This window comes from Corvus kubaryi, unplaced genomic scaffold, assembly GCF_017639235.1.
Source record: "Corvus kubaryi isolate FWS band 111438036 unplaced genomic scaffold, C.kubaryi_AGA036_p1.0 123, whole genome shotgun sequence".
Taxonomy (NCBI): Eukaryota; Metazoa; Chordata; class Aves; order Passeriformes; family Corvidae; genus Corvus; species Corvus kubaryi.
In genome coordinates, this window is record NW_024580658.1 from 862785 (window position 1) to 872484 (window position 9700).

Sequence of the window (9700 nt, forward strand, 5' to 3'; positions counted from 1 at the left end):
ATCCTTCGGAGCCTCGCTCCTGCTCCCGCGGCTTCTCCCGGCCGCGATTCTCTGGAATTTCTCCAAACCGGCAACTTTAGTTGGGGATTTCTTTGTGTCACCTCAAAGGGATTTTAACAATTCCTGTGTCTCCTTCCTCCAGCAAACCCGAATCCTTCGGGAATATTTTTAATTCCCCACATCTCCCCCTCCCTCCCCTCCCCAATCCGAGCGTCGCTCCTGTTATTTCCTGGAAACGCGGAATTTCCCAGAGCTTTTCCAAACTTTCGGGGCTCTGTGAGGAAAAGTCTCCTCGTGGATCGCGGAAGCTTCGTGGATTTTGGAAGCAGCTCCTGGCGGGATGTGGGAGCTCATCCTGAAACTCCGCCAGCAGCCGGCGGAGCTCTCCCAGAGCTGCGGAGAAGGGATTTATTTCGGGAATGTGGGAGCACAAACCCTGCTGCCGGGCAAGGCCTGTCCTGGGAGGCTGGGAAGGAATTTTTGGAGCTGGCCTGGTGCTCTGGATTCGGGGAGTTTGGGGGGAAAGCGAAGGGAAGTGGCTTTTTTTGGTCTTTTCTGGAGGAGGGAATGTGCCAATGGAAGTGGGAGACGGAAGTCTGGATGTCTGGGAAGGGGAGGAGGTTGGGAATGTCCCAAAAATAGGAGCCTGAAATTCGGATATCCGGGAAGGGGAGGAGGTTGGGAATACCCAGGAGCTGGGAATGCCCACATCGGTGGGAGACCGGAGTTTGGATGTCTGGGGCAGGGGAGCAACTTGGGAATACCCATCAGCTGGGAATACCCACATCACTGGGAGCCTGCAAGTCCAGGTCCTGGACCCCTTTCCCAGTTCCTGGAAGGAGCCGGATTCGGTCCAGGATCGTGGCCATCCCTCATTCCCAACCCCGCGCGTTTATTTTCCTTCTCCCTGTGGACACTTCCAGAAAAAACTCCAGCCCTGCCTCGGTGCCACCGTGAGCGCTTTATTCCCTCTCCAGGGCGGCGTCGGGGGAGCTTCTGCTCCTTCCCAGGGAATGGAATCCCCGGGCTGAGCTCCCCTTCCCACCCCTCTGCTCCGGAGCCGGGAGCGGGCAGGGATCCGGTCATGGAATCCGCTCATGGATCGGGGCAGGAGGGGATGGAGGGGATGGAGGGGGTGGAGGGGATGGAGGGGACGGAGGGGATGGAGGGGACGGAGGGGATGAAGCCGGGCGTGAATCAGCGCCGGGGGAGCCGCGGGGATCCCTCGCTGTGCCGCATCCCCGCCCCGCTCCGCCCGGGAACGCAGCTCCGAGGCCCCGAACCCCCCCTGCCACCGGCCCGGCCCTGCCCATCCCGGCTCCGTTTCCATCCCGGGAGCCTTTGGGATGGGAAAACTCATCCCCACGTGGGAGAACTCCTCCCAGCTCCTGCAGAACCGGGATCTGGGGGAGGTGAGGGGTGCCCAGGGGCCGGTGGCACCATCAGGTGACTTCCCCCCCCCTTTCCCGAGCTCTTCCCGGTCTCCAGGTGTTGTGACCCGTCCTCCGGAGCCCTCTTTACCTGGAATCACCAACCCAAATCCAGGCAAATCCATTATTGCGCTGAGGAACTCGGGTCCCGACCGTGGCTTTCTGTCCTATTCCCACATCCCAAGTCCAGCCCTCGCTCCACATCCCAGTCTCTCCAGACCCCAGGTCCGGGTCTGCCGCTGCCGCTGCCCCTCTTGCCATGGGGGAAAACGGGAACATCTCCTCTTCCTTCCACGCCCGCGCTTTCCAAGGAGCATCCCCCGCTCCCAAACCACCCCCATCCCTCCCCCCCGCCCCGGGCGCCCGCGGGGCCCCGGGAATCGCGGCGCGGGGCTCATCCCGAGGGGAAGTAGGGGCGGCGGCTGTGGGCGTTGTAGTCGGGACACACCTTCTGCACCAGGCGGTAGTCGGGGCTGTAGAAGGTGATGTAGACGCAGACGACCTTGAAGGGCTGCGAGCAGAGCCAGGCCGCGCGGCTCCGCGTGTGCTCCTGCGAGCAGGTCTTGGCAGGGTCGTAGGTGCACAGCGAGGTTTTCCTGGCCCGGGCCACCTGCTCCGACTCCACGCGGCAGTTGAACACCTTGGATTCCTTGGCCTCGATGAAGATTTGCTGCTCCAGGTCGAACTCCACGGCCTTGGTGGGGGGCACGAGGCTCACGGAGATGTTGCCGTGGCCCGTGGAGTTGTGCTGGAAGAAGACGTTGACGGTGCCGTTGCCGTGATCCACGACCTTGCCCGTGATCAGCAGGTTCAGCTTCACCGTCTTGATGTTGGAGTAAAAATCGCCCCAGCCGAAAAGCTTCTGCAGCCTGCCCGAGGCCGGGCCCAGGTCCCGCGGTGCCCGCGGGGCGAGGTCCCGCCCGGGCCGGTTCTCCAGGACACCCCAGAGCTCCCGGGAGCCGCTGCCCAGCCCCAGGAGGGGCCGGTTCTGCGGCGGGGCCGGGCCCAGGCTCGGGAGGGGCTTTGGGGAGAGCAGCTCCCGCAGCTTCGGCACCGCGGCTCTCCCGCGGCTCCGGGGCTCGCCTTGGTCCGCGCCTTTCCCGGGTTCCTCTGGAGCACAGAACACCTGCACGGGGGACGGAGGGGCTGAGAGGTGGCGGTGGACATCTGACCCCTGCCCAGCCCCTTCCCCACCCTCGCTTCCCTGATTTCCCCTTTATTCTCTGTTTTGTATTTCCCTTCTGGCAGCAGCTTTTCCAGCCTTCGTCCCTCCTGGATGCTCCGGGAATGGTGCAAGGAGCCGGGGAGGCTCCAGTTTGCTCTCTGCTGGCTCAGGGCACAGCTCCTGCACCGGGGGGGTTCCTGAGGGGCGGGGACGGTGCCCACCCTGTGCCCTCACCCCCATGCCCGGCTCCCGGCACGGCCCCTCTGCCCCGCCGGGGCCTGGGGACACCCGGGGCTGTGGCACGGGACAGGACAAGGGACAGCAGAGCGGAGTTGTCACCCGGGGAGCTGCCCTGAGCCGAGCCCGGGCTCCTCTGCCAACTCCGCTCCTGGAACCCCAAAATCGGCACATCCAGGGGCTTCCGGGGGGGCCGGGGGCGCCCGGGGGGTGCTGCAGCCCCATCACCCGGGGCTGGGGGACCCAGAAACCCGCGGGGTGCCCAGGGCTGACCCGGCCGGGGGGGCACCGGCAAGCGGAGCCCGGAGCCGGCCTGTCCCCGGCTCTGCCCCAGCCCTCCCCGGGCTGCCGCGCGGGGCTGGGGGCGTGCGGATTTTTGGGGTGATCCGGAGCTTTTTCCTCGCCAGCCCTGCCCGCTCCCCGCGGCCAAATAGCAGAACTTTTGGGACGCGTTTTTTTCCCGGAGGTGGGCAGGGATGCACGGATGGATTCGGGAATCGCTGCCGGCTGCCAGCTCGCCCCGTGCCCGTGGCTGCGCGACCCCCGGTGCCCGCAGCCGCCGGTCCCCCCTGCCCTCCCGGCGCTCACCAGCAGCGCGATGCTGCCCTGGAGGAGGAGGAGGACGCAGCTCCGAGGAAGATGCATTTTCCAGCCGGCGCCGCCGCCTTCTCCGTGGCTCCGGTTTGGGGAGGGTTTCGCTGGGATTTTCCACCTTTTTCCTTCTTTCCCTCCCTTCTCCTCCAGCGTCAGCGAGGGGAAGGGGGGGTCCCCCAGCGAAGCGGCTCCCTACGGCCCCCCCCGGCCCATGGTGGCCCCGGCAGCTCCCGCCCCGCGGGGCCGCTCCGGGCGAGGCGCGGCGGCTTCACCTGCGGCCGCTGCTGTCCCCGTGTCCCCTTCGCTGTCCCCTCCCCTGTCCCCTGCCCGCCCCGCCGCCTCCCGCCCCCCGGCCGCCCCTCCGCTCCCCCGCCTGCCGCTCGCCGGAGTCTCAGGGAAACTCCGCTGCATCCCCCGCTCGCTCCATCCCCGCTCGCTCCATCCCCGCTCCCGCCCCGCTCCCGCCTCCCCCGCCAGGTGCCGGGCCCGAGCGGCCCCTCCGGGGTAACCCTTTGGTGCCCGCGGCCCAGCAGAGCCCCCCGAGGGGGTCCCCGGGGGATGGGGGGGGGGGCTCTGGCAAAGTCCCCATCGCTCCCTCGGGAGGAGCGGCCCAGGCTGGGGGGAGAACTGGGAGAACGGGAGCGAACTGGGATAGGGGGACAACCGGGGGAGCCGCGGGGGTCGCCGGCTCTGTCCTTGTCCCTCTGCCCCGGGATCGGCTCTGCCCCGGCCCCTTCCCTCCAGGGAAAGGAAAAGGCTTCGGCCACCTTGGTTTCCAGTTTATCCCTCAGGGAATGGCGGGGACGGCCCTCGGAAAGGAGCCAGAGGCCGCTGCTTTGGGGTCTGTGATGGGTTTATCCCATGGAGGGCGGCAGTTTTCCTTTCCCCACCGTTCGGGAGGAGTTGGGATAGCAGGGATTAACTTCCCCTGGGCGGGACCGGGATCAAACCCGGGATTTTCCCACCCTGAGGAGAAAATCCCTCTGCTTTACATCCCTTTCCATATTCCCCCTTTCCCTGAGCTGCTTTGGGAAGCAAGGACGCTAAAAATGGAGCAAATTCCCGGGAAAAGATTCCGGTGTGGTGCAGGATCTGCCCAGAGCCCCGCCAGCCGCCCATCTGCCCGGCAAACCGGGCCAGATTCCCACCGGGATCGCGGGGCCGGGCCTGGACTGGGATTTTTGGGAAGGGGAGGAAGGCCGGGCACCCGCAGCACTGCTCGGCACTTCCTGGGATTCTTGGAAATCCAAATCCGGTTGGAAACCCCGCCGTGGACAGGAATTTCCTGGGGGCTGGGATGGGTTTTATTCCCTGAGCAGCTTCCTGGAGGTCCCCTGGCAGCCCCTGGGGACACGGGGGGACAGGGGGATGCGGCACCTCAGGGTGGGAATGGATTCCTCAGGCGAAGCTGGGATTGGGTGACCTCAGAGTCTTACCCAACCTTTCTGACCCCGTGGTTCTCAGTCTCCTCCTGAATCCCAAAGGAGATCCTGGAGATCCCGGTTCCCGTGCCAGAGGGAGCCAAAAAAGTGATGGATGCCTGCAAAACCCCTCCCTGGTATCCAGGGCTGTCAAATTCCAGAATATTCACCCAGGAGCAGACCCTGGAGCCTCCTAAGAGCGGCAGGAGCGCGGAGCTGAGGAAATCCGGCAGCACCGGCGCTGCCCCGGCCCCGCCGGGATCCCTTAAGGGGCTGCACGTCCGAGATTCCCATAAAAGATCCCCATAAAACCTCCCACTGCCACTGTCATTCCCTGCTTTTCAGTCATTCCAGGCACTGCATCCCCTGTGCAGCATTCCCAGAACTTTCCAGGGGTGGGCTTGGATCCGTGCCCACTCTGGATGCATCCCACCCGTTCCCAGGCTGATCCTGGATGTGGGAATGCTTTTGGGGAGCAGCTCTGGGGCTCCTCGTGGCTCCGGGGCCGAGCCGAGCTCAGCCTGGCTCGGGATGAGGAGGGAGAGCGAGGGATAAAAACGATTTAATGTCGCTTCCCGGCTTTCCTGGTGCCGGCAGGGAGCTGGGGACTGGAGCGGAATAAACCCGGCTTGGTTTAGGAGCTGCTCCAGTTCCTCCTGTGCTCCCTCTGGAGCTCTGGAAATAGCCCCGGGCTGGCGCTTCCAGCCCGGATGATCCTGCAGCCCCATCCCTGTGGCACATCCAGGATCTTCCGCCCTTCCCGTGCAGCGCCGGGAGCTCGGGAATGGCCGTGAATCCATCCAGGCCGGAGCTCAGGGTCGGCTTTCCTTTGAAACACTCGGGAATGTGATCCCGGTGCTGGAAAATCGGGTGGGATTGGGGTGGGAGCAGGCGGTGGAATGGATAAAGGGAATTTTCCTGCTGTTTTCCCAGGAGGGTCCTGGCTCGGGATGCGGGATTGGAAGGGGGGTCAGGATCCGGCCTCTCCGTGAGGATGGGATGAGTCGGTGCCGAGGGTCTGGCTCTGCATTTGCTCAGCCGCAGATTTCTGGCTTTTTGGGAGACCTCCCTTTCGTCCAGCTCCAGGGATGCGGCTCTCCGGGAGGGACGTTCCTGCCCGGTTTTCACGGAATCCTGGAGCGGTTTGGGTCGGAAGGGACCTTCAAGCTCATCCCATTTCCACCCCGCCGGGAATTCCCACTGGCCCCGGCTGGTTTTGGGAGAGTGGAGGACGCAGCCGCTCCCCCGGGGGTGATTCCCGACCCTCGGGAAGCGGCTCGGGATCCAGGGAAGCACCTGAGGCGGTTTTTGGATGTCGTTGATGCGGAAGCCGAACCGAAAGGAGCCCTGGCGGCGCTGCCAGGGCCTTTCCCAGAGATTCTTTCCCGGTTTTCTGTTGCCCTCTAGCGGGACCAGCGCTGGGAAGAGGGGCTGTGGCTGGGGGGGCTCAGCCCCGCCGGGAAACCGCGGGATGAGAGCCGGGAAAGGAGGGAAAAGGGGACGGGAGAGGCTCTGGAGAGCCCAAAGCCGCTCCCCATTCCCGGCTCTGATTTTGGGAAGCGTTTTCCTCAAGAGGTCTTACAGAAATAGGGATGGGGGGAGGTGGGAGAGACAAACCCGGCCGGGAAGAGGGAATTTCCTGGGATCAGGAGAGGTTTCGGTGAGCGGAGCTGCAGCCGCGGGCGGGGGGAGCATCCCCGAGTCGGGGATCCGCAGTTATTCCCGGCAGGATGGAAATCTGGGAATCTGCCCCTGGATCCCTGGAAGTGTCCCAGGCCAGGCTGGATGGGCTGGGAGCAGCCTGGGATAGCGGGAATTGCCCCTGCGGGTGGAATGGGATGGGATTTAAGGCCCTTCCACCCCAAACCCTTCCGGGATTCTGTGATTTTCCTCTGGGAACATCCCACCCACCCCGAGCCAGCTCAGCCGCGCGGGGGACGCATCCCAGGTGCATTCCAGGGGGTGCCGGTGGCTTTTGTGGGATGCCGGGGGAATGGCTCGGTCCCCTCGTGCCCTGCAGGAGGAGGAGGGGACACATCCCGATGTCCCCAATCCCCCCCGCTCCCGCAGAGCCGGAACAGCCGCAGGGCTCCAAGCGCCAAAATCCCCAAAAACCTCCAGCCCTGGGAGCCGGGATGCGCCGGGAGAGGCGGCAAAGCCCGGGAGGAGGTCCCGGGAATTTAAAGGAAGCCCGGCAGGAGTGGGAATCTCATCCCTCGATCTCTGCCGGCCGCGGGGAGGGAGCTCATTAATTAATCCGGGTATTGATTAAGAGCGATGGGCGCTCCCAGCCGGGCAGGGTCCAACTTTTCGTGTGGATAACGCGGGTTCCTCCCAAAAACCACTTCGCTTTCGCCTCCGGAGCACCCCGGGCTGGATCCCAAAGGATCAAACAACGTCGCTCCCGGGGGAATTATCCCAAATCCCCGTTTCTGCTCCCTTGCCCTGCTCCCAGCCGTGCTCAGGGGTCTTTCCCTTCCCTTTCCCAGGAATAAGGAGCCATTCCCAAGGCTCCCCCCTCATCGCACCGCGTTCCCCGAGCGCTGAGAGCTCCCGCGGGAGCCTGCCGGGAATTTCAAGTGGGGAAAGGGATTTAAAGGTTCCTCCCGGCTTCTTTTCCCTCTCCTGGAGGCCCGGAGGGGACGGGAGGTTCCCAAAGAATTGGGAGGGCAAAACTCAGAGCAAACCTGGGGGGCTCGGGTGCGGCTGGAGCCCAACATCTGGAGCTGGATGCACATCTGGGGGGGCCGCGATGGGGGCACGTCCCGCCGGGGAGGCCCGGGGGACTTCCCTGCCTTTGGAAAAGCCGGGAGAAGGGGGAAGAGGAGCGCAGCGGGCCCTTCCCGCTGAGCGACTGCAGAGGGAAGCAGGGAGCCGCTCCGGGAGCGAATCCCAGCCCGAACGCACCTCCCACCCCATCACTGACCGGGATGAAGCAGGAAAAGTCCTGTTTATCCAGGGAAAAGCGGGACCAAGGATGAGTCTGTCCCGTTTCCCTGCGCTGATTTCCCATCCCCGGCGCCTTTGGGTTTCTCTCCTTTGGTTTTCTCGGGAGCAGGGCAGGGAAGAACTCCTGGATTCTGCTCGGGGGGGGTTTGGAGCTGGAGCCGGGCTGGGGGTGCTGGGGCAGAGGAGCCCCGAGGGTTCCCCGAGTGGGGACGGGCGGCTCCGGTTTCCCTTCCCGCCCTCGGAGGCCGAAGAGAATTCCCTGAAAACAACCGGAGAGGCAACCGGAGCCTCTTCTCCGGGCGAGCAGCAATCCCGGGGGAAGCAGAGCCGTGCCGGAGCCATTTGTGCAGGGGGGAGAGCCGGACCGCGAGCCCTTCCCGGCGCTTTGGGTGTAAAACGCAGCTTTTTCCCCAATAAAGCTTCAATTCACCCAGAACTCCTCCCCTGGCGCAGCAGAGCCGGCAGCTGATCCCAGCCCGGAGCCTCGAACCCAAAAACCTCGGAGGGAAAAAATTCCCGTTGTCCTGCCTGCCTGGAGGAGGGGAGGCTCCCGGGGAGATGCCCGGCCCAGCCCTGCCCATTCCCGCCGGGATCGGCAATCCCGGCCGCATCCCAGGGGATAAACCCAGCACCACAGCGGCTCCCGGCCCAGCTCGCATCCCGGATTCCCAGCCCGGATTCCCAGCCCTGGGACCAGCAGGGAATACAAACCCGGGCGGATCTCGGGGGTCCCGCCCAGCTCTGGGCGCGCTGGGTGGGATTCAAATAATCAGGGAAAACTTCGGGAATTCTCGGCCCTTGCGGAGGAGAAGGATCCGAGCGTGCCAAGCGCCCTCCGGACAACCCCCGACAGCGATCCCCAATCCCCAAATTCCATGATTGCGGTCAGAGCTGCCGATTTTTAGCAGGAGGCGCTCGGCCAGGGGGCGGAGGGCAGGAATTCCATGGGGTTCCCGGCGCTCACACTCCGGCAGAAGCCTGGGAATGTTCCAAGGCGGGGGCGGCCGGCGCTGGCCGAGCTCAGCCCGCTCGGCCCGGAGCCGCTTCCGTGCCGGGGATCGAATTCCCGGGGAAAAAAACCACCTGGGCCAGGGGTTCTGGGATTTGGGGGGGATTTGGGATTGGGCTGGGGGAAGGGCGGGGTCAGGCGGTGCTTGAAGGTGGCACTGGGGGGGCTCGGGGGCGTCCCCGGGCCAGGCCCACCCTCCCCTCTGCTTTGGGGGCTCCCCGTGGGTAAAGTCCAGAGTTTTCCCGGGAATAATCCTCGGATTATCCTCAGTATCCTTGGATTCCACCCCAGCTCGGCACATCCTGGGATTCCTCAGCCCCTTCTCGTGGCAGTGACCTCTGACCCCATCCCGAATCCCGGAGGGAAGGGCTGATCCCGGGTTTTCCAGCCCTTGGCCACTGCCCGTGGCTGTGACCGGGATTTGGGGGGTCCGGGGGGGGGGGATCTGGGGGTCCCGGAGCTTCCCGGGGGATGCGGGGATGGGGGATGGGCTGCACGAGTGCCTTCCCTGCCCTCCCGCCTGCCTGCTTCGCTTATCCCAGCGATTTTGGGGGAATTTCTGCCTTTCCCGGATGGGGCCGGGAGTCCCGCGGGGGGAAAAGCAGCTGGAAAAGGAAAAACGAGGGAAGCGGCTGCCAGGCTCTTCCCGGCGCCTTGCAGGATTCCCGGTTTTCCATCTCCAGAGCCTTTCCCACATCCCCGGCGCGGAGCAGGAGGCGGAGCTGGCGCGGGCAGGCTCAGACTCCCCCGGGAGCGGCGCAGATGGAGCCGCGCTTGGAAAAGCGTGCTCGGGATAATGATGCGGCTTCTTCCCGAATTATCCCGGCGGCCGCAGCCCAGACAGGGCCGGGAATGCTCCGGGATGAGGGGAAGGGAAGGGAAGGGAAGGGAAGGG

General features: G+C 65.0%; 1 protein-coding gene across 1 annotated transcript; it reads right to left on the reverse strand.

The window, feature by feature from the left end:
- Nucleotides 1-941: 941 nt before the first annotated feature.
- On the reverse strand, nucleotides 942-3729 carry NXPH3 (neurexophilin 3). The gene is made up of 2 exons (XM_042017561.1): nucleotides 3421-3729; nucleotides 942-2556 (listed from the first exon to the last, which is right to left on the reverse strand). The coding sequence occupies exons 1-2, from the start codon at nucleotides 3475-3477 to the stop codon at nucleotides 1825-1827; spliced, it is 789 nt and encodes a 262-aa protein (XP_041873495.1). The 5' UTR covers nucleotides 3478-3729; the 3' UTR covers nucleotides 942-1824.
- Between the last annotated feature and the right edge of the window lie 5971 nt (nucleotides 3730-9700).

Excerpts from the sequence above, each read along its gene's own strand:
- NXPH3 (XM_042017561.1), bottom strand. The coding sequence starts at position 3,477 with ATGCATCTTCCTCGGAGCTGCGTCCTCCTCCTCCTCCAGGGCAGCATC. Across the intron at positions 2,557-3,420 it reads AGGGCAGCATCGCGCTGCTG|GTGTTCTGTGCTCCAGAGGA; the intron begins GTGAGCGCCGGG and ends TCCCCCGTGCAG.